The sequence below is a fragment of the Vanacampus margaritifer genome, chromosome 6 (assembly GCF_051991255.1).
Source record: "Vanacampus margaritifer isolate UIUO_Vmar chromosome 6, RoL_Vmar_1.0, whole genome shotgun sequence".
Classification (NCBI taxonomy): domain Eukaryota; kingdom Metazoa; phylum Chordata; class Actinopteri; order Syngnathiformes; family Syngnathidae; genus Vanacampus; species Vanacampus margaritifer.
The window spans coordinates 15439948-15467655 of NC_135437.1; the positions used below are offsets into that span (position 1 = coordinate 15439948).

The 27708-nt window shown below is 39.3% G+C and overlaps 2 protein-coding genes across 5 annotated transcripts in view; one reads left to right on the forward strand and one right to left on the reverse strand.

Moving 5' to 3' along the window:
* Window positions 1-14315, reverse strand: part of lrrk2 (leucine-rich repeat kinase 2) — a 39490-nt gene extending 25175 nt beyond the window's left edge. Inside the window, exons 1-15 of one of the 2 annotated variants that reach the window (XM_077569504.1) lie at window positions 13671-14315; window positions 12466-12551; window positions 11151-11224; window positions 10413-10501; window positions 9350-9487; window positions 9147-9281; window positions 6047-6178; window positions 5041-5160; window positions 4241-4413; window positions 4108-4178; window positions 3865-3971; window positions 1681-1935; window positions 1469-1596; window positions 1196-1340; window positions 974-1113 (exon numbers count right to left, since the gene is read on the reverse strand). In XM_077569504.1, the coding sequence (XP_077425630.1) occupies window positions 974-1113; window positions 1196-1340; window positions 1469-1596; window positions 1681-1935; window positions 3865-3971; window positions 4108-4178; window positions 4241-4413; window positions 5041-5160; window positions 6047-6178; window positions 9147-9281; window positions 9350-9487; window positions 10413-10501; window positions 11151-11224; window positions 12466-12551; window positions 13671-13806 (1929 nt within the window). In that variant the 5' untranslated portion in view covers window positions 13807-14315. The remainder of the gene's footprint in view (window positions 1-973; window positions 1114-1195; window positions 1341-1468; window positions 1597-1680; window positions 1936-3864; window positions 3972-4107; window positions 4179-4240; window positions 4414-5040; window positions 5161-6046; window positions 6179-9146; window positions 9282-9349; window positions 9488-10412; window positions 10502-11150; window positions 11225-12465; window positions 12552-13670) is intronic. The other variant, XM_077569505.1, reaches the window with a different exon arrangement.
* On the forward strand, window positions 14060-27707 carry LOC144054252 (proton myo-inositol cotransporter-like). 3 transcript variants are annotated; one of them, XM_077569510.1, is made up of 12 exons: window positions 14060-14197; window positions 16766-17214; window positions 17500-17659; window positions 20553-20761; window positions 21034-21142; window positions 21219-21382; window positions 22486-22600; window positions 22695-22823; window positions 23127-23245; window positions 23499-23651; window positions 24466-24638; window positions 26364-27707. In XM_077569510.1, the coding sequence occupies exons 2-12, from the start codon at window positions 16797-16799 to the stop codon at window positions 26538-26540; spliced, it is 1926 nt and encodes a 641-aa protein (XP_077425636.1). In that variant the 5' UTR covers window positions 14060-14197; window positions 16766-16796; the 3' UTR covers window positions 26541-27707. The 3 variants fall into 3 exon arrangements, with proteins under 3 accessions (XP_077425636.1, XP_077425637.1, XP_077425635.1); XM_077569511.1 differs by lacking the exon at window positions 14060-14197 and having other exon boundaries at window positions 16372-17214; window positions 26364-26432; window positions 26565-27707; XM_077569509.1 differs by lacking the exon at window positions 14060-14197 and having other exon boundaries at window positions 16372-17214.
* Window position 27708: the final 1 nt, after the last annotated feature.

Consider the following 27708-nt stretch of genomic DNA (forward strand, 5'->3'; position numbering starts at 1 on the left):
TGTTTTTTGTTCGTCACCAAATTGACATTTTATGTTTACAATACCAAACTGTCTTTGATATTTATTGTTTTTGATCTTTACTGAATTATCTCCTGAGTCTTTGGTGCTTATGAAGTGGTCTTTGAAATTTACAAAAACTCAAATGCATTTAAGCTAAAGACACCAATTACATTTGATTCAGTCACAAAATTCTCTTTTACGTTTACTAATTCGTCTTTGACAGTTACTAAATTGTCTTTGATGTTTTATGATCTTACATTTGCCAGACACTTGATTGTCTTTGATTCCTACTAAATTGTCTCCACTAAAGCCTTTGTCTTTAACTTAAAATGTCTCTAATGTTTACCTTAAATTGTCTTTAACCTAAATATTTTGGATTAAAAAAAAAACTCCAAAATGTAGCGTATGCTTGGAAATAACACTAAATTGTCTTTGATGTTTCCTAAATGGTCTGAGTTTCTTTGATGTTTTGAAATGTTTGGCTGTTTCATAAATTGATTGCTAAAATGTATATACAGCAACTAATATTATGGTAGCCTATTTCTGCCAGTGTAAAAATAAAAAATAAAATAAAATAAAATACAATAAAAAAATAAAAATAAAAAATAAAAAATACAATAAAAAAAGAGGAGTTTTTTTCCCCGACTTGCCAGAGGATTTTATTTTTTTATTTTTTTACATTTTTTCCCTCACTTTTTTTTCTCAAAGTCAGAAGCTCCCTCCCCCCTATGGAGCCAAAACATACCATACAACCACCCCCCTGTATCTGTACAATATTTACTAAACTGGCTTTCCAGTGATAAAATTGCCATTTCCGGCAGTAAGTGCAATTATCTTTCTAGATGCATTTTTTTCCTCTGAATTTCCTCATTTCAATCAGCATTTACCTGCATTTAATCATCATATCAGAGTAAAAATCAGTTGAAAATCTGTGACATTTGAGAGCATGTGTGCCATAAATGATGCTCGATACCTTAAGCAGTAAGTCATAATCCTCCTTGTACTGGCCCAATGAGGCCACCAGGACTGAGGCCAGGATGGGAACAATCATCCTGGAGAGCTTCTTCTTGGATACCAGGTAGCTGAGCAGGGTCAGACCCCAGTAGTGAATTTCTGCAGAATAGCAAAGAAGCATTCATTTTCATTGATTTAAAAATAAAAATACAAATTTTTACCAGGAATTTTATGAGCACACCTCGATCCTGCGGGAACATCTGCAGCGTGTGGAGCACTGTGTCAATAGCCCCCTGTTGGCAGAGCAGGTCTACTGCACCTGAGCAGTCGGCCAGTGAGGAGAGCACCTTGAAGCCGCATACCTGGATGGTTGGACACCTGATAAACTACAGACAAATAAGATAAAGCCGTCCCAGAATTAGTTGGGACTGCAATATAAAATATGGACAATTTATAGACAAAAGACACGACTGTACTATTGTGTCAGGCTGCCATGACACTGCAGCATTCGTACCCTGTTGAGGACCTCCAAGTAGACGGCGTGCGCTCCTTCCACCACACACTGGTTCTTCAGGACCTTCAGGGACACGTCAGCCATGTCGGGGTCGGCCACCGACGCACCATGCTCTCGTAAACTCCGGTCTGGGAAAGATTAGCACGCCACACGCTACCTTCTAACCATTCGGCAGGAGCATTTTGACTCCAGGTCTACCGACCGCATCGTACCTGGACAGAGGAAGACCAGGCTAGCACGAAGAGCCTCCAGCTGAACCTCTGGCTGGAAATTGTGGACCTTCATGATCCTCAGGATCTGACCCACGGCCATGTTGAGCTCATCCAGGCCGGCCGTCCGGCCCTGGAAGAGGAGGCTGAGGAGGCGGCAGGCGCTGACCGACACCTGGACCGAGTCTGGGTGCCTCTTCATCATCTCCACCACGTTGACATGGAGGCCGCTGGACAGCAGCGTGGAGCGCATCTTAGCTACGACAGCCATAAAACACATTCCTTTGAATATGAAGTATACTTATATATATTTAAACTTATGTATTTTTGTTTTAATTGGGGGGGGGGGCAACTCCTGTTTTCACAGGAAATGCTAAATGGTAGTATATCCACGCTAATTAAATTTTCAATTCATTTGTGAAGTTTGTCTTCTTTTTTTAATTTATTTTTTTACTCGCGACTGCCACCTCTGGCCCAAAGCGTAACTGCAGCATAGGGTGTCAGGCTCGTTCATGGAGCGCGCGCGAGTACGTGCACGATTTTAAAGAGACAGCCACAGTTGACAAACGAAAACATGACTTCAAATGAGGTAAGGAAAAACTCCGCCCAGCCCCTGCCCAAAGAAACTGTGGAGTGTGAGGGTCCGCACACTCTACTATAAAGGGAAGATAAAAGCTGATAGGTGCAGTCAGAGTAAAACAGTCAGGGCTCTTCGTACTCATCTGGGCATTGGTGGAGCATGCATGATGTAGAAAAAGCTTTAATATTCCATTTTTAAACTGCACAATGCACCTTTAAATAAAATTAATTAAAATAAAGGATTTCACGTTTTTATTTTTGCAATGCAATCGAATGGATGTCAATTATTTGCGAGTTTTGACTATTCACGGGCTGGCTGATGGCTGTTTAGACTTTTTTGGTCTGTTTTAGTGCATTTCTGTCTTTTTTTCATATACCGTGGTACCTCGGAGTTTTGAACATAATTCGTTCCTGTGAAGTGTTCAAAGTCCGAATTGTTCAACATCCAAAACATTTTTCCCATAGGAAATAATCTAAATGCAATTAATCCGTTCCCAAGCTCCAAAAACAGAAAATTTCTATTAAATTCCTATTACAATTTTTTTTTACATTTTATGTAAAAAAAAAACATGCACACCCTTGTACAGTATTTAAACAATAAAAAAAATACCTTACCTTTTTTGTTGTGGTGTGATGGGCTCAGTGGATGAAAAATGCTATGTTAATGAATCCATGCTTTAGTTCAGTACTGAATTAGTGTATTTTACATACCACAACATGAGCATTCGGCATCGCTCGGCTTCATTCGGCTACCCGATCAAGGTACGTTTGGATTTGCTTGGGTGTTCAAATTCTGAGAATGAGGTCAAACTCTGAGGCATTTTTTACTCTGATTTTTTGGGTCGAAGTCCGATTTGTACGAGTTCCGAGACGTTCGAACTCCGAGGCTCCACTGTATATGAGTGTGTTCATTTGTTTTGTTTGCTATTTGTAAATGTGTGTGTGTTTGAGTGTGTTTATGTCAGGTCTGCTTTCTCAGCACCTTGAGATCCGCCCCTGTGTGTTTGTGCGCTGGTGTGGGAGTGTCTTGCAGGATTGGCATCTTGGCAGTCACTAACAGTGAAACTGATATGACAAATTACATGACAAATTACAGCTGTCAGCTGTCAACACTCATAAGTGAAGTTTTATTTTTTTTATAGGCTTTAGGTGAACTAATGAATGCACGCACGCACGCACATACACACCCACATACAAAAAATAAATAAATACAAAAAATATACTGTATATATATATATATATATATATATATATATATATATATATATATATATATATATATATATATATATATATAAGGAGAGCAATGATGATGACATGTCAAATCGGTAAAATTACCGAATGAACAATACTGAGCTCTCCAGAAAAATAAATAAAAAAAATAAATAAAACACTCATAAGTGAAGTTTATGCATCCAGCTACTTTGCATTTTCTCACTCGACGTCATGATAAGTTATGCTGCCACCTACGCCTATTTTTTTTTTGTCTCCAGTCCGCTTCCTGTTTTCACCTCTCATCTCTGCATTTGGGTCCTTCTCCCCCGTCTGAGCCTTAAGAGTATGTGCGTTGAGTTTTTGTGTGTTACCAGGAAGTCCTGGCCCACTTACGATTTTGCGTGACCAGCGTGGCAATGGCACTGGTGGCGGCCTCGAAGACGTGAGGTGAGGAGGAGTGAAGCAACATGGCCGCCATCAGCTGTCTATGAACAGGAGTCCTAAAAACATATGCACAAACAAGTTGGATCACAAAATGAATGTTTATAAACTAATACGCTATAAAAAGTTTTGGGTCAATAAAATAGAATTTGAAGAAATTGTCTTGGTAGTGTATGTAATATTGATGTCGATTACCGATCATCCTGCTCCTCTTCTCCCCTTCCTCCGTGCACCAAGAGGCTGTGAATTGCCCAGCATGCAGCTTCCTGCAAGAGGTCGTATCGTATTTCTTTACATTTGATTCATTTTCAGATTTGCTAGTCCTGACCTGAACACGCGGGGCCGCGGCGTGGAGATCCAGCGCCGTGCAGCAGACTCCCATCCAGCCCAGATCCAAGTCCGAACCCTCCACATGCTCTGAGCCACACCCACGGTTCTCCTCCGCCTCGCCGTCCTCCAAGCCCTGCTCGGCCGCCACTCTACTCTGCACCATGCTGGCCGCTGAGGAGCATCATTTCAATTATTACACTCCACAATTTCAAAATCGGCATAATCGTAAACAAAAATAAAAGATTATTAACAGTACTTTTGAGTTGTTAACTTTATATATTTGCACCTTTTTTTTTTCATTTTAAAATGACTAATTTAATAAATCTTAAACTTGCATAAAATAAATGTATTTGTCTTAATATTTTTTATAAGTTTAAACATTTTCTTTGTTTTGTACAAAAAAACAAATGGTTGACCTAATTTTGATTGCAATTATTACCAAATTAATCGTGATTAGTATTTTCTTTATAATGGAGCAGCCCTAGACAACATCACCTCATATGTGTGTGTTTGCTTTGTCCATGTTTTGTGTGTATTTGTGCGAGTTCTTAGTGTGTGTTTTGTAGTTTTTTTGTTTTGTTTACCTTTATTTAACTAGGTAAAATCTTTTTTTTCTTCCAAAAGTGGCATGGACCAGAGGCAGCGGAATCTTTACAGTACATAACAACAACAAAAACTTTATTAAAATAAAAATAAAGAATAAAAAAAAAACATTAAAAAACAAAGGTGTGCCATCTGATTTAAAAATAGTAACAAAGCCCAATGCGTGTTTGTGTGTGTGTGTGCGTGCGTCCTCACTGAGGTCTGCCAAACAGGAGAGGGCGGCGGCCTGTAACGTGGCATTGCAGGGGAAAGTCTGACAGGCCCTAACTGCCACCCGGGCCACGCCGTTCAGCACCAGGATGTTGTAGTAGCTCTCTGCGCAGCCACACACACACACACACACACACACGCAACCATTTATCCACGTAAACACAATTGCACACACACATGCACACACACGCAAATCACATTGACCTGCCTAATCAAACAACATATAAGTTTGTCGTCATTGTTATCCCAGTTGACGCAATCCAAAAACAGAAGCCTCCATCTCCATATTTGATCTTTTTGTTAAACACTGTTACCGGTGCAAGTTACCGGTATTCATTTACACACACGCCAAAAAAGGTGGATTATTTATATATATATATATATATATATATATATATATATTTTTTTTTTTTTATTACTACTTCAACTTTGAGGTTACCTTTTATCTTAAATTACTTCCTTGTTTAATTTCTAGGTTACTAAGAGTATTAATTTGAAGTAACTTGTTGATGTCTAGTACAAGCTATGCATTGGTTACGTTTTAGTTAATTTTTCTCTAGTTACTTATTTGTACAAGTTACTTTCTACTCCCTAGGATACTTGCTAGCCCACGTTACATCTGGGTGCAAGTTAAGTTACTTTTCAGTTACTTCCTTGATGTAATTCCTATTTTGCTTTATTGTGACAGAATATATAGCAGATTATTGTTCATGTTTAAACTCTAAAATTGCGTGCTGAAACATTTACAATGTGTTTAAAAATGTATTCAAATATGTGGGTGGGATAAAAACAATTTCTTTCTTCTTCTTCTTTTTTTTTTAAATACAGTTTCCCAATACAGTATCGCTAACTTTTTTTAAAATTTTTTATACGGTTTCTCGATATTGCAGAATTTCACATGTTGCAGTCTGGCTCTTACAGAATTCACACAGTACTTCATCTTTATTATTACTGTACAGTGTACTATCATAATCATCATTATTGCCCTGACCTGAAGTGAACCTCCGGAACAGGCAGCAGGCTGTCTCCTGGAGTTCCTCGTCCCGTGGGAAGGCGTCCATAGCCGAGATGAGTGCAGAATAGCAGCGAGCGCTGCCGGACATCAACATCTCCACGTTACTGCCTGCAAGAAGACATTACGGTAATATTACAGTAATGTCGTTAAAGTTTTTCCCATAGGAAACAATTTAAGTTTTTTTGTTAATGCACTTTTTTGGTAACAAAAATTAATTTCCCAAAATGGTTCGGAGAAAGTTGGAAAACTGTCCAAAATATGTTGATAAGATCAACAATTAAGATTCAGGGGACAACTAAAGACCTCTTGTTGATTGATTATTTGATTAGGAAGTGTGTCCAAGGTCACAGATCCATACAAAATTGGGAGGACGTCATGAAATTTGACAGGGTGAGAGTTTCACCGATCCACACGAAATTGCGTTCCACAAAAAGGATGCACAAGAAAAGGTTGAAGGATGCGTATCTGAAACTGGACAGGAAGTTGGACATTCTGGTTTGAACCAGCCATTTTGGGCAAATTGCAGTACTTTGATGAACTCTAACAACGGAATTTCCCCAAACGCAAATGCACGCACATACTACACATTTTCACCCACATACAAAAAAAAAAAAAATAAATTAAATTAATTTTAAAAAAAGAGAGAGCAATGATGATGAGATAAAAAAATAAAATTAAAAAAAAAAAAGTTTTAAAAAAGCAATTTCCCCAAATGAGCCCTAATCGAAAGCAATTACAATGGACCAATGAGGAACACCAATTCCCTTTGGATGTTCATTATTATTTCGGAATTATATGAGTGTAAAATTATAGATATTATAGATAGGGACGATGTTCCCAATACGCAAATTCAATTTAGGGTGCAAATAATGTCTACAGTATAAACAATTGCTTGTGCCCTAGATGTTCCATGTGGATTATAACATGTGACCTACTTCCTGGAGAACTGTTCCAAGTTATCCTTTGCCACTTCGTAGAAAGCTGGTGGGAAAACAACGTTACGGAATAAACACACTGTGCTAGTCATAATCTTCATCACGCACATTCACTGCCAGCCCAGCAGACAATAAATCACATTTATACGGAGACTAAAATAAATCACTTCATTACATCAGCAGAGATGAGCTTTTACGCAGGGCAAATATGTTATAATAGAGACAAAAAGACATTCTGTCCATTGGGGACTGGGGAGCGAGGGAAAAAGTGGAATTTTCCGCCCATCTTTTGCTCTTCTGTGAATACATTAATATAGCTTCTCCATAGAAGTCATTATGAGGACTGAGGTAGCAGAGTTGCTAAAGGAGAAGCTCGCTAGGCTAGTTTATCACACACGTCTGATTGTGCATGATTGAAATGTATACATAAGTTCAACCACACCAGCAACACATTGGTTGCATACTTCAACCATAAAGAAGTCAGAAATCCAAGTAATTCCACGGAGCTCACTTTTTTATTGCCGCTGTATGAGGAGGGAGTCAGAAGAATTGCTAGCTTACGCAATTTGCTAATACGGCAAAGTTAGCATACAAGACATTGGTAGCAGTCTTGGAAGACTGTCAGTATAGAATAGAATAGTCTTTATTGTCATTGTACAAGTACAACGAAATTGAAAGTGAAAGTTTTACATGATTAAAATATATTGTACTTCTTTTATGAGTTATTTTTGGGTCTACTCTACAGACGTGGTCAACTCGCATTAACATTAGCATTTCTCTCTATCCTCGCTCTTCTTCTTTACTGTTACTACTAGTGCAGTCACTATCGAAACTTTTTAGAATCAATTAATCTATCGATTATTCTATCGATTAATCGACTAATTGGGCTAATTTTAATTTTGCATTAAAGTGTATTACAAAAGCATTTTTTTCTCTGATTACAGTTTATTAACCATTGATTGGTGTTTTTTTCGTACTTCATATTTGTATAGTGATTAAAGACAGGTGGGGCTAGATGTTATGGGTTCGGTCATTGTTTTCCAAAGTAAAAACAGATGTTTGTAAATGACTTATTTTGATTAAACACAGGAGATTATCTTGGAGGAGATCTTTCATGGAGGACTACAGAAAGCAGCGAACGATTACATGTTGATATGCTGAAATCAGAGGATTTGGACAATTTTAAATAAAAAAATGGCTCCAAATTATTACAGTAATTTCTGGACTACAAGACGCACCTGACCATAACAAGTTAACTTTGGGGAATACTTTGTTACACATATAAGCTACACCCGACTTTAAGCCACAGGTGTTTTAATGTTACCGAACCGGGTTCCCGCTACTCTCTTTTCCATAATAAGGGCGCAAATTGTCTCGCTCTCGTTCTGTCTCTCTTACTGTATTTGGGCTCACTTGGTTTATTTTTGCTCTGCCTGACGCTCTTGGGCTTCCTTTATAGTGCGCCCCCTTGTGATCTGATGGATAAGCCGCACCTTTGTATTAGCCGCAGGGTCGAATGCGAGTGAAATAAGTAGCGGCTTGTAGTCCAGAAATTACTGTACTCAATTACTAAAATAGTTGTCGATTAATTTGATAATCGATTATGTTTTGATTAATCGAGTCATTTTGACAGCTCTAGTTACTACTCTTAATCCTTGTTTTTGTCACTTTGCAAGTTTCAATAAATATTCATCAAAATGCAAACGACCAGGGCAGCCTAGCGGCTTAACAGGACCGTTTTTTTAAGTATTAGCATTAGGATGGCACTACGTAAGCAGTTACATTATGTGAAGCAGCGGTACTGTCAAAAGAGTGGGCTGACATGTCTGGAACGCCCAGCTTGGCAGCGACATGTCTGCCAAATTGACAAACACGTGTCAAAAAACATCCCCTGTCGCATTTGCGTGCCGCTGGCGGATGCGTGCCTTAAATGTTTGCCTCGAGGTGGTTGACTGTGAGTCAAGCCCAGGTAGATTTTCTTTACGGATGTCAGATGGCAACGGAAGAAAACGTCAGCCAAGGCTAAGATTGTTTTCAAACTTAACATAAACAATTTGACAGACAGACAGGCTCGCGATAAGGATGTTATCATTTGTATACTTGATGTTTATTGCGGTGGTAATGTTAGAGGAGGTTCTTACTGGGTCTAGACAGGGGAAGGAGAACCTTCATGGCCTGCAGCAGCAGCTCGGGGTTATCGGGGAATCCGTGCAGGGCGGCGAGAACCACCACGTGGTCTTGGTTCTCCACAAACTCCACCAGGTGATCGTCACTCACTGCACCATCACAATAGATTCGTATTGTAGGGAGAGAAAAAATAATAATCAAACCACATCAGGCTCACCTCGGTGAAGGAGCGCCTGCAGAGCTCGGCAGCCTTGGAGCTGCACCTCCTCACCGGAGGGGAAAACCTTCATGGCCTGCACCGCTAAGCTGAACACATCCTCCTCTTCGTCCTCCAGCAGCAGCAGAGCGATGACGTCTGAAGAAACTAACTTTTATTTGGCTCAGTTGTCATTTAGTACCTTTATTTTCACTTTAAGCGAGGACAAGTCGGACGAACTCGCCTATCTCTTCCATGTTAAATTCAGGCGCCTTTCGCTCTTCATTTCTGATAAATCATAAGTTTTCAACCTGCTCTCATTTGGTCATTTTTCATCCGATTAAAAAAATGAGAACATGCTCGTGTTCCCCAAACCCTTGCCGTTCTAACGAGCCATTTCTTGAATCTGTATCTTGAACCGTTAAGTCGTGAGAGGCTTTTGTTCAAGGGGTGCGTCTCTCATACAATCTCAATGGAATGTGGGGCGCGTGACGGCTCCAAGTCAAAAATGTGTGTGCGCTCTTAAAGGGACAGTGAAATATTTTTAGTTTCTGTTGATTATGGTTAACTTCCACATTTCTTGACCGATTTTTGTCGTTTAAATTTTAAACTCTTCAGCTCATTTACATTTTTTTAAATACATTTTCAGGGACAGTGAGATACTTTTAGTTGATGTTGATTATGGTTAACTTCCACATTTCTTGAGCGATTCCAGTCGTTTAAATTTTAAACTTTTCAGCTCATTTACAAAGTCAAATGTGTGTGCGTGAAAGTGCATTTTTCTTAAAGGGACAGTGAGATATTTTTAGTTTCAGTTGATTATGGTTAACTTCCACATTTCTGGAGCAATTCCAGTCGTTTAAATTTTAAACTGTTCAGCTCATTTACAAGAGTCAGCAGTCCCATTCAAAATTTCCGCGGGAATTTTTCTAGTTTTTAATAATCTTTTGTTTTTAATAAATTTATGGCAGTAAATGAGTTAAGAACAAATGCTGTAGCAAACTGAAAACACTTTAAACCAAAAATGAACGGAAAATAAATGAGTAAAAAATAGCCACCAGTCTCTGCCCCTGCTGGAAAGTACCTGAGCGCAGAAGGAGGGACAGGGCTCGAAGCGCGACCGTGGTCACCCGGCTGTCTGCGCGGTACTGCGACAGAACCCTCAGGATGTGCCTGCACACATACGCACATATAGGAAGACTAGACCATTTCAACTGATCCTGTTCTATATTGACATGCATGACAGACATCAGAACTTGCTTAGTGCACTTTTGGCATGTGCAGCTTCTCAAAAGGGAAGTGTGACACTGCCTGTCAGATGAAAAGGGATTTGAAAGGTGCCGGTTGTTGAAAAAACAAACACTAGCGACATACTTTAAGAGTGTTCACCTGACAGGTTTATCATTAAAAGGAAGAAACTATATTTATATTGCTTGGCAGTCTCTTTCAATAAAAAAAACTGTAAAAGGGTGTCCAAAGTGCAGCCTGGGAGCCAATTGTGGCTGACAGCAGGTGTTTTTGTTGGTGTTATGTTTATTGGTCAAAAAGTTTAAACATGATCAAAATGTGTGGGAGGAGTACTGTAGGGCTTAAACTGTTTTTTTTTTTTTTAAACAGCCTCTCGAAATTGTGGATTTGTAACGTAACTTGGGCAATGGACAGGATCACTTTTTTATTAGAGAAAACTACTGCATTCATCGCAATATCGACAAGTTTTCCCACCTTTACTATTAATGAAAATAGGGTCCAACTTTTAAAAAAAAATACACCCCAGTAGGGCAGAGCAGTTGTACTGAGTGTGGGAAAGACGTGTCTAACTTACTGGTGAGGTGTGTTCAATTCCTCCAGCATACCTGGATACGTTTCCAGCAGGTGACACAGCAGTGACCAGCCCACCTGTGGCAAGAGGATGACATCATCACATACAGTCAACACCCTTTTATCGCAGGGAATCTTTTCAGATCCACTCGCCATAAGTGAAAATCTGTGATACAGATGACATAAAAAACTTTATATATATATATAGTTTTACCTAACCCTCGTGCTTTCGACTCATTTCACATTGTCAAAACAAACTTATTGAAGTATACTTTTTAAAGTATTTCCTGGCCACTGTTTTTCACTCTTGCTCGCACAGTTCTCCCAATAGGAGGCAAAGCGTGCTCATTTCAAGCAGTCTGTCACTCCCACATGACGTTTACTTACTGTCAAATTAATATAAAACAAAAGAGAATTTAAAATTTTATATTTAACTCATTCACTGCCATTGACGGCTATAGATGTCAAAAATTCATTTGAACTATTTCTATTAGTTTAACATTTTTTTCCACTTTTGTTAACAAGAGTATGAAAACCTAGAAAAAAAATATTGTACATTTAGGACAGATATAAAAATTTTGATTGATCGTGAGTTAACTAGTGAATCATGCGATTAATTACGGAAAAAATTTAATCCCCTGACGCTCCTAATTCTTAATAATCTTTTCTTCTTTATTTTTTATTTTATTTAAATTTTTGTATTTTTAAAAAACTTTTTTTTTTAAAGAAACAAATATTCAAATTCCAAGTAAAGCAAAAGAATGAAAGGGGACAGAAAGAAGTAAAACATGTTTTGTCTGCCCCTGATCAACTAAAAAAAAAAAAACACCTCACGATTAATCAAAAATGTTATATCTGTTCTAAATGTACAATAAAAAAAAATCTAAGTTTTCATACTCTTAACAAAAGTGGGATTTTTTTTTAAACTAATAGAAATAGTTAAAAAATGAATTTTTGACGTCTATAGCCGTCAATTGCACTGAATGAGTTAAACACAAAAATGTTCAACAACAAATGTTTATTAGCTCAATAACAATGTAATGAATGAAATAGCAAAAAATGAACTGCAATATAGCACAAGGGCGATAGAAAGGCGAGAGTGATGACGTCACTAAGTCTGAAAATATTATGCCTCAAAGGGAATCTTTTCATATCCCGAGGGATAAGTGTTAAATGTAGAAATGACAAGAAAAGTTCAGCCATGCCACAGAAAATCCATTATTGGCAAAGTCTTTCATTTGCTATCATTGCGGGAGCCTCTGCTGGGCTATATTTAGAAAAGATGTCTATTTCTTCCAAATGGCGGTGCGTTCAAGTACCTGCTGGACTCCTCTGCTGTCCATGTGTGATGACAGTGCGGCCATGAGAGGCTCATGGATGTCTTTGTCTGCAAACATCTGGCACGCTGCCACAAAGAGACACCGCATGGTAGCATGTTAGCTTTCAGTTCTTCATACCAGTTCAGTTTTGTGTGTTTTATGAAGTATTATTTACTAGCAAGATAGAATCGATACAAAATGGACAGCATTTGTCGGCATTAAAGTCAGGACAATACAAGTAAAGGATTAGTTGGACATACTGTATGACCTACGAGTAGACGTCATTGACCTTCAAGTGAAGGTTATTGGACATACGATCTAATAGGGAAAGCCATCATCAACCGACAATTGAAGGAATAGTTGGACATTTAATCTGTTAGGAGTAGTTTAAAGACCAGTTGGACATTGCATCCCTCTAGGACTTGTTTGGCATATGATCTACTTAGTTAAAGTTATCAACCTGCAAGTGAAGGACTAGTTGGACATTTGGACTTCTCAAGAAAAAGTAGATGATCTCCAGGTTGACGACACATTGCATCTCCAAGAGAGAAGTTACAAAAGCTAGATAATGACTCTATTAGGGAAGGGGTAGTTCAGGGATGGCGAGATCTGGTCCTCGAGGGCCGGAGTCCTGCAGGTTTTGGATATTTATCTTCTTCAACACAGCTGATTCATGATCAGCACATCAGCAACCTCTGAATAAGCCTGATAATGATTCTGTTAATTGGAATCGGCTGCAATTCGAGTAGGGAAACCTCTAAAACCTGCAGGACACTCGGGGACCGCAGTTTGACATCCCTGGACTAGTTGGACATTGAAGGGCAGGACTGGTTGGACGTATTGGGCTAGCTGGACATTAGCTCTTTAGAGATAGAGTAATTAATAGTTGGACATTGGAGCTATATCAAAGAAGGATTAATTGAAGGACTAGTTGGATACTTGTGAAGCTATACAAGTACGAGTTGGACAGTCAAATGTGCTAGACATTGGTTGTATAAGGGATGAACTAGTTGAACACTTTGAACTAGTTGGACATTGGATGTAATAGTGAAGGAGTAGTCAAACGACAAACTGGGCAAATTGTACCTATTTGGGCATTTGACCTACTAGGGAAAGAGTAAAGAGTGGCTCTACAGGAAAGGACTAGTTGAAGGGTTGGACCTGGTGCTAACGTGATGCACATGCAGCCACAAGTTGTCCCCTACCATGGTCGGTGTGCGACAGGAAGAGCAAATCCTGGAGGATCTGGATGAGCGTGCACAGCTGCCTGTCCTCCTGGGGGCTCCTGAGCCTGACGAGAAGCTTCCTCAGCCTCTCCTCCAGCTCATCTTTGTTGTCCATCTCGTCAAACGCTACCCGCGGGCGGTCAGATCATGGTAGCCTCGAAGAGAGGCTCCGAGGGGCCGAGCGACCGCTGCAGCCTGGCCGGCAAGATGGACCGCGAGGGAGGCTGCGAGTCAACCGCGTCGGCACACATGCCTCACCGAGAGAGTCAACTTTCGCTCGTCTTCCTCTTTTTCAGTCAGGCTGTGCTTTTTTTTTTGTGTGTGTAGTGCCTCTCTTCGCGTTGACAGACAGCCACAGACAGGCGTGTTTATGCCTCCCTCGGTCACATCATATGACTCCACACAGGAAGAGGAAACAAACTTCCCGTTTGGAACTCGACTGAGAGAAAGAAGCGGTCTCCCAGGATTTCTCTCCTCTCCGCTCACTTGCCTGTCATTTAAACAAGGTGGGTAACTAGTTTACTCGAAAAATATTCTACGTTTTTTTCTTGGTGTTATTTTATGTAAATGAATGTTTAAAGCTGTCATGTGAACTGCCCCCTCACTGCCCCCGTCTTCTTCTATGGCGGTGTCTGGTGACAGCCGCGATATGTAAAGCATCAGGATTGACCCAAGGCTCCGTACTACATTGGAAAAATACACTATTTGAATTTTACTGTCGATTGTGCGAATGCTTAATGGTGCGAATGATTCACCGTAACCGCTTGTCTAGCTAAACTGATGTTGCCCGTTTAATTCGGCGTGTTTAAAACGCAACGACAAAAATCGGATTATTATATCGATTAAATCAATTGATAGATTTCCGGGTGTCTTTTTCCCACTTATTCTGACGTTGTTATAAACTGCAGTTGATGCTGATAATAACGTAGAAATACAGCACATCACTAACCGCCTCAAATATAGATAAAACAGTGCATTGTATATGCGATTAAATGTCATTTAAAACAAACAACATATACAACTATGCAGTATTACTAAATATAAACAAATCACTGAATACAGTCTAAACAAGATTAAACACAATTCCCAACTCTTTATGGGAATGCCAAGGGGAAGTGGCTTTTCGTTTTAGACAATGATTATTTTTTGGGGGGATGAAAATAACAAAGTGGGTGCAAATCAAACTTTGGTTCTGCTCCAGTAAAGATTTCGTTTTCCCTGTGTTTCAAATGTGACCTGGACAAGATCAGGAGAGATATACCTAGTGATGTTTGTATAATTAAGAGTTTTGCGACATTAAATCCAACATGCAAAAAAAAATAACAACAAACTAGTGGATTTGTAATCGAGATAAGGTATGGCCATTAAAATACACTTTTTAATGAACACCAAATGGAAAAACGCATCAAAAGTCCTACTGAATAAAAAAACGTTTGGAATCTTGTTCAAATGACAATAGGAATACTGTATTGCTGCAAATATTTGTCATGTCATGTTGCCAAACAAGTCTGGCAAGCTTGTCAAGTTTGTTTCTATGCCCAAATATGGCATAAAAACATTTGGAAATTTACTGCTAAACTGTGATGTACATCCTGAAAGTTTATTTAAAAATATATAAACAAATAAACGGGTGGGTGTTTTTTATATTAAGTGTCCAATTTGAACTTTAATTTCAAAATAACAATTGTCATCAGCGTGGGATGATCGTCTGCCTCAATTTGCCTGCCTTTGATTGCTTATGTTATTATGAGGACTAAGCAGTATTAGTCCTACCAAATTAATTGTGTTAATGGTAACATATGTAAAAGTGTTGCTGTTGTTGGCACCTATGATGAGGAAAAGAAAAAATGAATGCAGTTGCAATGTTATGGTATGCTATCCAGAAAGCAAAAGTTGGGCGCACTCAAGCTTCCTATAGAAGCAGCTCTTTCATTGAGCAACAGCACTAATTCACAACTTCATACTAAAGGACGACAGAGAGTGTGTCAACATATAACATTACCCACACCCACGGTAAAACAAAACAATGTTGCAACGAAATGAAAACCAAAACATACAGTGACTAATAGCATGGGTGTCTAAACTTTAGACGTGATGCATAACTGGGCATGCTAGATTTATTGCTTCGAAGAAATGGTAATTAAAAATGCAAGCAAAAGCGAAACAGGCCTCATTATGTCTTGACAATCAATTGCAATTGATGTTCTCGACCATTTTCGGTCTAAATTTTAATATATCAAAAGTAAAGAGTAAGGAAGTATTCTCAACAAAAAAAAAAGGTTGGTAATATACAGTAAAAGTACTAATGTGCCATTTTGGTGGCAGAATGTGTAGAAGGGTCTCGCACTGGGCGCCATTCATGCTAAAACTGCCACTGCATTTTCAGTAATTTAGCATTTGTTGTTACTCATTTCACAACACGTTGTTTTGATGGCATAAATGTCTTTTCTCAGAACGATCGATGACTATTTTACTTACAAACGTGTTCCAATTTGTGAAAAAGTACTGTACTGTATATATTTAACCGTTTAAAAAAAAGTTAAATCGTCTGTTGTGATAGTAGCCGGTATTTTCTCCGTCTACAAGAAGTTGCACCTTTTTTTTTTTTAATATTGTACATTCGACACATGTAAATGACGTCACGATGCGGTGGGGGCGAGGAAGGTCGTATGGTTGGTGACGTAGCACAAACATGGCGGTAGAGCGACTCGGGGAGTAACTCGTAGTTATAGATCGGCAGTAATAATTTTAAAAAGTCCGTTTTTTCACCACTCACGTATGACACGACGCTCGAGTGAGTTTTCTTGCAGCGGGGAGAGAACATTCGGGACAATAGCACGTTAGCTCGTTCAAACATTAGCTAAACTAGTGTGTCCGAAATTTCCCGAAAAAAAGCGTGTTCTGACAACCTAGACGGTTCGCAAATAATGTCCGACAAGTATCAAGAGAAGATCGGAGGGCTTTGTTGTACGTCCACGCAGACTTGACTTGACAACTCCCGAGTGAGAGGCGAGGAAAAGTTGTTGTTTTCCATTTGAGTTTGACCCCTCCTTCCCGCTTCTCATGTGCAACAGTGAGGATGAGCACAGCTTGACGCGCTTCAACATGGGCATCAAGAATAACACTGCAGAGGATGATGGCGAGCGGCGTCTCATCAACTCACCGACGTCGGAACACCTGTCTGGGAAACCGTCAACACAGCCCTTCGTCTACGTGCTGGCCTTCTTCTCGGCCCTGGGTGGCTTCCTCTTCGGCTATGACACCGGCGTGGTGTCGGGTGCTATGCTGCTCCTCAAGCGGGAGATGAACCTCAACACCCTGTGGCAGGAGCTGGTGGTCTCCAGTACAGTAGGGGCGGCGGCCATCTCCAGCCTGTGCGGTGGCTTCCTCAATGGGGTGTTGGGACGCAGGAAGTGCACACTGCTGGCCAGCTTCATCTTCACCGTAGGCGGGTTAATCATGACTTTTGCTCCCAACAAGGAAGTGCTCCTGGTGGGCAGGATCATCGTCGGCCTGGGGATTGGTGAGTTTCTGTTGGCGACCATTCGGGTTGCTGAATTCCAGGGTTATTCAAAGTTGGAGACTTTCCATGGGATTTACCTTTTTTTTTTTCTGGAATAAACCAGGAATTGAAAAAAATATGTTGGCTCCTCGTAGGGATCTTAACTATTGTTGGGCTACCCAATACCAATAACGTCACAACATTATGACCCATAAAGCAACCGAAAGGTGCCGCAATACACGACGTACATATTCTAGACCAACGAATATTACTGCAGTTTACTGAGTGAGGGATTCTTCCCACCAGGTGTGGCTTCCATGACGCTCCCCGTGTACATCGCCGAGGTGTCGCCCCCTCACATGCGAGGCCAGCTGGTCACCGTCATCACCGTCCTCATCACCGCCGGACAGTTCATTGCCAGCGTGGTGGACGGCGCCTTCAGCTACATGAGCCACGATGGCTGGAGGTAAACATTGTTGACAAAAAAAAAAACATTGTGGAGTGACGCAGTCAAGCTACTGCAGATGCTACTTGTAATTGAATATACAGTCTCCATATAAGATATGCGCTGAAACAGATTGGGGGAAGCTACTGTTAGATATTATTAACATTTAAATTCTTTATTTTCATATATTAACCATTGTTATACATTAATAACATCTTAATTCTTTATATTAACAATGTTGAAAGGTTTTATAGACGTGTAAAGCAAGTAGTGTTGATCTCGGTATAACTTGACCTTAAGCTGGGACATATTATTTGGTCTAGAAGTTCCTTCTCTGTGGGAAAACACATTTGGTCCTTGAGAACAGAATCTGTTTCGAACACGCACCCCGGACTCTGTTTTCGCCATCGCTCATGGAAAAGTACCCAGAGAGTATGTTTTGTCTACAAATGAAAGAGAGGCGGTCGGTTTTAACTATAAGAAGCCATTTTACATGCGGAAGAGACACATTCGGCGCTCTGAATTCCACCTGTTAAGTGATGAATTGGAGACTGTCACGATGTCCAGAGATCTCTGTTATTAAAATCATTTTTGCAAAGATGTTTTTTCTTACATTAAATCTGTCTTCAAGTTTTGGAACACGCAAAGAGGACAAATATTTTTTATTCCTCTTCACTACTCACGAAACTTAAACTTTAAGAACGCAAACAATGTTGTGGAGCAACGTTTTGTCAGTTTGAATTGAATACTGCACATTCAATGGACTGCCGCAAGGCCAGCTTCCATTCAATGTCAGTTTAAGAAAACATCACATCTCACATGACCCGTTTTAAAACTTGCTTCGTTAGTCTAGTGCAGACATGGGCAAACCCTGGCCCGCGGGCCAAATACGGCCCGCTATGCGTTTCAATCCGGCCCGCCGAACTTATCCAATAAGGCTAGAAAAAAATCCTTTTTTTTTTTTCCCCAGCTCAGTGGCCGAGTGGTTAGAGTGTCCGCCCTGAGACTGGGAGGTCGTGGGTTCAATTCCCGGCCCGGGTCATACCAAAGACTATAAAAATGGGACCGATTGCCACTCTGCTTGACACTCAGCATTAAGGGTTGGAATTGGGAGGTTAGATCACCACATGATTCCCGAGCGCAGCGCTGTTGCTGCTCACCGCTCCCTCAGGGGATGGGTCAAATTCGGAGAACAAATTTCGCCCTACTTAGATGGGTGTGACAATCAGTGGATCTTATCTTATCTTATCTTATTAATTTTATTTTGTCCCTGCAATGCGGATTGGATGTACGCGCTTTGTCCTCAGCGCGTGACAGGCAGCAGCGGCTATCATGCAGCAGCGGCTATCATGCAGCCGCATGTGTCACACGTACTGTGGGCCCGGGTTAAAAAATGGGTGGGCCAATGGAAAAAAATTCTTTAACTTTACGCCTTGAATTGAAATCTATTAATAATATATGCAGTCACCAGGTTTGACAGATCAGTGTATGTGCTATTATAATCTATTTACATTTCTCCTCCCACTTTGCCAAATAGTGTGTAAATGCCGCATCTTGCATATTCATTGAGGCAAACGTACTACATGGATTGGGCTATTTTATAATAATCATAATAATAATAATAATAATAATACATTTCATTTAAAAACAGCACCTTTCAGAACACCCAAGGTCACTTTACAAAGCATAAAAACACAGCAAAAGTTGAGCTAAAACAATAAAAATGAAGCTATTGGAAAAGCTGTTTTAAATAAGTGGATTTTGCACATTTGAAAAACGCAGTCCTAAGTGCACACTATAAGTAAATTGGGTTGTACATTTATCTGTGTGTTTTTACTGTGCTATGAGGTCCAAATGCTCCTGGTCCGGCCCATCTGTCAAAATTTCAAACCCATTGTGGCCCGCAAGTCAAAAAGTTTGCCCACCCCTGCTCTAGTGGCATAGTTGCCTAAGTCATATTCACAAGTACAAGACTAAACACAACAAATTCAACAAAGTTCCTTGGGGAGTTAAGATCACGGGATGTTGCAAATATTTGTCAAATCTGGGCTCATAATCCCCTGAACAGTCGTTTAGGATAAAGTTCCATACAAATAAACTTCCCTCGACTCAATTCAACCTAAAATTCAGCTTGCCATGATGTGGAAGGACTGAAAATCGACACCAGGGATGGTTAACTGGCGGTAGATGGGTTGGGAAAGTCGCCAAGTTGGCAACTTGACTGCTTTTATGAACTAGTTCTCACTGTTGCCGACTATTTTGTCCGTGTAAGCGGCACGATTTGTTTATAGCAGTTTTTAAGAAATGAAAAACAATTTGTGTGTCAAACTCAAAATTAATCAGTAAAATCAATCATTTTTTTAAGGTTCCAACTAAAGTCTAGATATAGTTTTTTTTCCTACTGCATGTTTTGAAAGCAGCTGCATTATTACTAAATATCAAGTCGTTAATGAATAAATGTTTAATATTCAAATCACACTATTTTTTCCCCTCTACTTTCCTTCCTTGGGGATTGCAAAGTTTGCTGAACATAAGCACACATGCATGAGAATATTTGATGTTGCAACATTTGTTGCAACGTTTGTGACTTATTTACTTGAAAATGTTCATTTATATACACTGTCCCCTTTTAAATACAGTAAAGACATTGTTGTTGTATTATGATTTATGGCTTACTGACTTTATGCCACAATTGTTGGGTCGAATTTTGTGAAGTTGTTGTAGTGAACCGATGCATAAAAGACTGCAAGTCAAAGATATGGATACTAATAATTAAGATGGATACATCAGTAATCATCATGTAATTTCTAAATCTTAGTGAATTCTCAAATCATAATTCTACTAAAGCTTAGTGTCAATATCATTATTTGTATGGACCCTACTACCTTTTAAAATACATTTTTCATTGGTCAAGGTACATGTTGGGTCTGTCGGTGCTGCCCTCCATCTTGCAGTTCGTGGGCTTCCTCTTCCTGCCCGAAAGCCCCCGCTGGCTTCTGCAGAATGGCCAACAAGAAGAGGCCCACCGGGTCCTGATCCGCATCCGAGGCTGCCAGGACGTGGAGGAGGAGTTTGATTATATCAGGACCAGCATTGAGGAGGAAGGGAAGGAGCTGCGAGGAGGTGAGCCCGGGGGGAAATGGTACCCACATTATGCATGTTTTGTTATTACATCTACAGCAAATTGTAATTCTATTTGTAGGGTTTAGGGGCCCAAAACATGAACTTCAGAGTTGTAATGGTTTGAATTGGTTGAGAACCAAGAGATGCCAATAAGAACTATGGATGAATTTTGAAAGTCTCTTCATTTCATTTGTTGTTGTTTTTTCATGGAAAATGTGGACATGGAACATTTGGGATGTTGTGGGTTAGCTGTAAAGTTGTTTCTTCTCCAGGCGGGCTCATTTTTCTGCGCATCCTCCGCCACGGGCCCACTCGCAGGGCTCTGATGGTGGGCTGCGGCATGCAGATGTTCCAGCAGCTGACGGGCATTAACACGGTCATGTAGGTCCTCTCCTTTTTTCTGGGATGGATCTCAATTTCGGGCTCGGTGTGAGAGCTTCTTGTCCCCTTCTTCTAGGTACTACAGCGCCACCATTCTGCAGATGTCAGGCGTGCGTGACGAGAGGCGGGCCATCTGGCTGTCGGCCGTCACCTCCGGGACCAACTTTGTGTGCACGTCCCTCAGCATCTGGCTTGTGGACAGAGTTGGACGCAGGAAGCTGTCGTTGGCTAGCCTCATGGGTGAGTTGTCACAGTGCACTACTCACCTGAACTTCACCTTATTTATAGATCACTTAAAAAGTTTTTGTCGAAAACAAAAGTTGTACTACTTTTTGAAGGTTGCGCAGTAGTCCTATTTTTTATTTTTTTTTAGACAACGGAAATGTACTGTATATCTTGAAACTGTGTAGTGTTTGTCTCAAAAATAAATGCTTGTGCCCACTAATCCACAATCGCACATTCAACAATTCACAAGGAGATATGAAATATTTACAAATGATCAGTCATGATAAATGCAATATAAAAAAAATAAAAACGTGTAAATCGTGGCTAAATTTGTGCATCTGAAAAACACGTAAATCGTGGATACATTTGTGGATATGGAAAACGTGTAAATCGTGGATATGAAACGTGTAAATTGTTGATATATTTGTGGATCTTAAAAAGGTGAAATCGCAGATATGTTTATGTAAATAATTTTTAGAGAAATCTCTCCTCAGAATTTGGGTGTACAGAAGGAAGGCAAAACAGTCATTTGGAAATTGTAGCTTACTTGACTTTATTACCTTTTTCTTAAATCTTGAAATCCACAAGTACACCCTATATTAAAAAATAAAGCTAATATAAAAACTAAAATGAATATTTAAAAAAAAAAATACAATTTAACAAAAACTAACAAACCAAATTTTAGAACTAATTAAAACTAACGGAATTTAAAATACAAAAGTCAAAACAAACTATAATGAAAAATCCCTGAACTATCTTAACCCTGATGGATGGATGCTATTTTCAAAACGATATGTCAATCTTTAATAGTTGGTTGGATTCTGTGGCATTGCCTGGGGGTCCTGGAAGCCCAGACATTCTTGATGCTTGCTGTCAGCTCTTTGTTTTTGGGTCTGGTGGCCCTCATTTTCCTCTTGATAGTACTGTATTGTGGCCCTCGTTTTCCTCTTGTTGCATACTGCAAGGTAAAAACACAAATAAAGTCAAATGAATAGATAGAAATGAATTACTCTCCAGCTCTAGTTATGTCTTTAGTTTTTTGCCATATGGTAACACAATCGGGCTCAGGAAAATACTGTTTTGAATTCTTATTTTTTGTGTGTGTTTTTTTTAAATAGGTACCGCTCTGGGTCTCACTGTTTTGTCAGTTGGCTTCTTGTTGTCAGCACAGTACTCTCCCCCTGTTACACTGCATCCGTTCGACTCCAACAACTCCTCATGCTCACAATATGGGTACAAATATATCCTCTGCCCCCTATATTTGTTTTTGGATTATGCATGTCTGGTCTTTAACGAATTATAACTAATATGCGATTGCTCTCGTCAGCTTCTGTGGAGACTGCATGTTGAATCCCGCTTGTGGCTTTTGCTACCACGAGAACAGCAGCAGCAGTGTTTTTGACTCCGCCTGCCTGCCTGTCAATCCAAAGTCCACCGAACACTCAGCGTGGGGAGGGTAGGTTGTGGTGATCATTCTAACTGACTTTTGATTGAAATTGTCACATATATTTGTTGGGATTTTTATTTATTAGTCTGTGAAAGTGATTAGTTATTCAATAGGTTTTGTTTTATTTAATGGTATTTTTGCGAGGTTTTTTTGTGGTTGTTTATTTTTTTTAAATATATTTTTTACATTTACTGTATTTAATGCCTTTTTTTTGTTGAGAATATGAATGGATTTGACAGAAGATTAAACAAACCTGAATGCATGTAGAAATAATGTAAATGTTTCTATTTTTTTGCAATGTCAATCACACAGGTGTGCCAACCAGACGGAGACATCAGAGGGTCCATTCTGGGCCTACAACTTCTGCCCCACATCCTACTCTTGGATCGTGCTGATGGGCCTCCTCCTCTACCTGACTTTCTTTGCACCAGGTCTGCAAGCATGCTTTTTAAAACAATAACCCTTTTCACCACGAGCTCACGCATTCTCAAAGTTACAAACCCCTTTTAAATGTCAACGGTGAAAAGTACAACTTTGATAACACAAAAAAAAGGACAGCGAACCCGGAACCGGCCATGGAGGAGGTTTTACTGTAGTTTGTCCGAGTGTCAACTGTCATACATTTGTAAAAAAAAAAAAAAATATTGTACAACCAAACACTAAATGTGATTTTTTGTGTGTCAGGGATGGGCCCCATGCCTTGGACTATAAACTCTGAGATTTACCCACTGTGGGCCCGCAGTACTGGAAATGCCTGCTCAGCAGGAGTCAACTGGATCTTCAATGTCATTCTCTCCCTCACCTTTCTTCACATCGCAGAGCTCATCACCTATCAAGGTGACTGAAAAGGCTTTCAAATAAGGGTTGGGTTTTAAGTTACCTTTTTTAACAAGGGGTAGGGTTTCAAGTCTTGGTTAGTTTTTATTTTGGTTACAAGCCTAGGTAAGAGTGTAAAATTTGATTTTCAGACAGGGTTAGGATTTTGAGGGGTTCAAAGAATAGTCTAGGTTTTAAAGCCAGGGATAAAGTTTCAAATCAGGGTTTCAATATTGTCTTTAAGCCACCTGGGGTTAGGGTTTCAAACAAGGGTTAGAGATTCAAATTAAGGTTAAAAGGCAAAGTTATATATGTTTTTTCTTTCTTTCTTTTTTAAATTAGGGTTTACAGCATGGTTTAGGGTTTAAGATTAGGATTCCAAACCGGTTTATAATTAGGGTAAATGTTTTGGTTTCCAGTGAGGGTTTCAAATTTGTGCTTAAAGACAAGATTATTGTTTCAAATTAGGATAGATTAAAACAGTTTTTTAATCAGAGTTTCAAAGTCTGATATTAAGCCTTGGTTTTGGATTCAAATTAGAGCCTTTATCCAGATTTATGGTTTTAAATTAAGGTCTCAAGCTGACAGTTAGAGGTTTAAAGTTGGGCTTTCAAGCTTAGTTTAGTGTGTATCAAATCAGGGTTTGAATTTCAAATTTGAGTTTCAAGATAAGGTTAGGATTTCAAACAAGGCTTGGGTTCAAATTTGCCTCTCAAGCCAAACCATGGCTTAGAGATTCAAATTAGGGTTTGGCTTCAAATTGATTGTTAAGCTTTCAAATTGGAGTTAGGGTGACATGTCGAGCTTAGTATTGACCAAATGTGTTTCCTGTCAGGCATCTTCGCCGTATACTTGGGCTTCACTGTGCTGGGCCTGTTCTTCACGTTCGGGTGCCTGCCCGAGACGAAGGGCCTGCAGCTAGAGGACATCGAGAACCTCTTCACCGGCCCATTCTGCTCCTGCGGCACCTCCTCAAACCTCAGCAATCAGAACATCCAGTACATCCGGGTAAAAGGCAACAATTACCTCCCGTCGGATAACGACACCTCCGACATAGACTAGATTGTGGCGGCGGGATTCTGGCTTTTTCTTGGTTTTGTCTTTTGTTATTGTGAAGACTGCTGCAGCTGGGAGGAAAATCACCTGCTGCCCCCTAGTGGCGAAGAGCATAATTTGCACTAGTTTCTTTCTTTCTATTTTGTGGCGCTGTCCTACTCAGGGAACTCTAATCAGTCTCTGGCTTAATTTCACCTGGGTACAACTTTCCTCTTAACATTCCGTTAACATAGATAAATAAATACAAATACATAAATCATACACATACATACAGTAGGTACATTATATATTCTCTACAAGGGAAAGTCACTATTTCTGTAATCTCCACATTGAAAACAATGCAAAGCAAAGTAGGTATGCCAAATTACTATTCGTGTTAAACATGAAAAATCTTAGAATGTTCAATCCTGTAGTATGTAAAAGATCTCAAAGATGGGAAAAATATTAAGGAACTATACATGTTTTTTTCTACTGAAATAAAGTAAGTGATCATTGTAGTAGATTGTAGATCAGTCCAATAGTACAAAACTAATGTGCATAGTAATGTTATGCTATTGTCTATTTTCATCAGTGCAGCGAATAAGATGATGTTGTATGCGTCCTTGACATTTGCAAGATTCAGTCAATCCCATTTCCCCTGATTTATTTTTATTTTTTTTACATTCTACATACATACTGGTGAAAAGCACGTAGTGTCTTGTCCAAAATGGCGTCATTCAAGACAAGAAAACAAGTGTTGGACAAACTGCACGGGATTAGAGTTCTTTCTCAAGTGACGGTGACTCATGCTTTTCAGCAAATCAGGACAGTTGCGTTAAAGTCACAGTACTCTTTATTACTTTAACATTATTACTGTCACACTCCGCCAACAAAAGTACTGTATGTTTTGGACCAATGCCTTATTATTTTAGCCGCGTTTCTAAAATATGGTTGAAGTCAGGGTTAGGGTGTCTAGTTAAGGATTCAAGTTTCAAGTTTCAAATTTAGGTTTGACGTCAGGGTTATGATTTCAAATGAGGTTTTCCGTTTTAGATAATCAAGCGTGACAGTTATGCTGTTAAGCCACAGAACAATTATTACTATGACTTCATTCTTGACACTCCATCTACATGTCAAGAGTACGGTAGGTTTTTGGACCAATGCCTTAATATTTTAGTCACATTTCCACAAGCAGTTCCATTCATTGCGGTACGGCTGGACCCGGCAATATTCACCATTTGAGGGAATTGATTGGCAGACAGACGAAACAGGAAAACATAAACAAACAAAAATTGTCGTCTTTGGTATTCTTCCAACAAAAACATGCCGTACCAAACTGAACCGTACTCTTCGATGTAAATGGAGATTTTATGTTTTGTTTTGAAACACATTCCTGGGCCATGCTCATGATTTGGTGCTTGGTGGTGCACTTTACAAGCCTTTTTCTTTTATTAATTTTTTTACTGCTTTAATTGATTCACTAAAAGTGGCTGAAATGTTTTTAGAAAAGTCCGGAATTCAGCCCAGTGGACTACGGGAAGGTGGGCTTGGAAAATATAATGGTGTTTTGTTTTGAAACACATTCCTGGGCCATGCTCATGATTTGGTGCTTGGTGGTGCACTTTACAAGCCTTTTTCTTTTATCATTATTTTTTACTGCTTTAATTGATTCATTAAAAGTGGCTGAAATGTTTTTAGAAAAGTCCGGAATTCAGCCCAGTGGACTTCGGGAAGGTGGGCTTGGAAAATGGCATAGCCTATATCACTGTAAGTAAAAAAATATTTTTTAAAAACCCACACAAAAAAAGCACAATCTTATATATCACATACATAAGTAGAGCCACATTTATATTTTTCGCGCTGCTGCTTTTCTGAAATGTATCTTCTTTATTTCCACAGCTAAAATGACCAACTTTGTGTACTGAGCACTTTTTTTTTTTTACCACACAGCCTTAACTTGCATGGGCGGGTAAAAAAAACACCTTTAGGGTCTCGTGGGTGGGCAAACTATTGCGCTTAAGGCCCACATTTCATTTTTTAAACGGGACAGATGGAGGGGAAAAAAAAGGTCAAATGTGCGTGTGTGTGTAAATGCTAGTTTAATTTAAGGATAAAAGTCATTCATTGTCATGTTTTTATTTACCGGTACTATATAATTAATCAAATTACAGTTTTTTTTCTTTTTCTAAATATGTACTTTTTATTACAGTAAATAAATGAACCAATTATTTATTGAGATAAGTCATCAAAACATGAAAACTGTCCATCTATTTTGTTTAACTCATTTTAGGGGGTTAAAGCGGGTCAAAGCGACCACTATGTATGTAGTTGACCTGACAGTTTGCCCACTACTGTGATAAAGGCGGTCCTTTTTCTTTCAAAGGCCGGGGCCGCAGTGCCCTGCAAATTTCTTATGTTAATGTTTGATCATCTTTGTCTTTGTATGTTCTCATTTCCATTCACTGCCATCCCTCCCAGATGCAATGCATATTTGGCATCTATAGCCATCAGTGACAGTATAAATTATCATGAAAAAGATTGATCAATTCCAAATTATTACATGGATACAATTTACACATTAAATGGTTGATATTGCTAGTAAAGTGGCTCACGTAGCTGAGCTCAGTGGAGGTTAATAGGGAAATTTAATAGGTGGGTTCGGTCTAAGACTTTTGCACAGTTGTGTATGGTATAGTCTGATAACTTTATGAAGGGATTTATTTTTAATTGAATAATATTTATATGCCTTTGTCACTATCCAATAAAATGCACCAAATTTTGCCCCTCGCCCCACCCACCTTTTTAGATACAAATAAAACATTAGCAAAACATGGAGTGTTTCTTATTGAACAGCAACAGAATGATTTCATTAAATCAAATAGCATGTCATGTTGTTGAATGACTGTATACTTGTTAAAATTTGTTTTTGGAGATTCAAGTTACTTGAAAACCAAATGCGTGTGTGTGTTTTTTAAATTAAATATGTAGGACTTGTAAAGTTGTTGTTCCTGAAGGGAAATAAAATGGTTTTAACAACTATAAT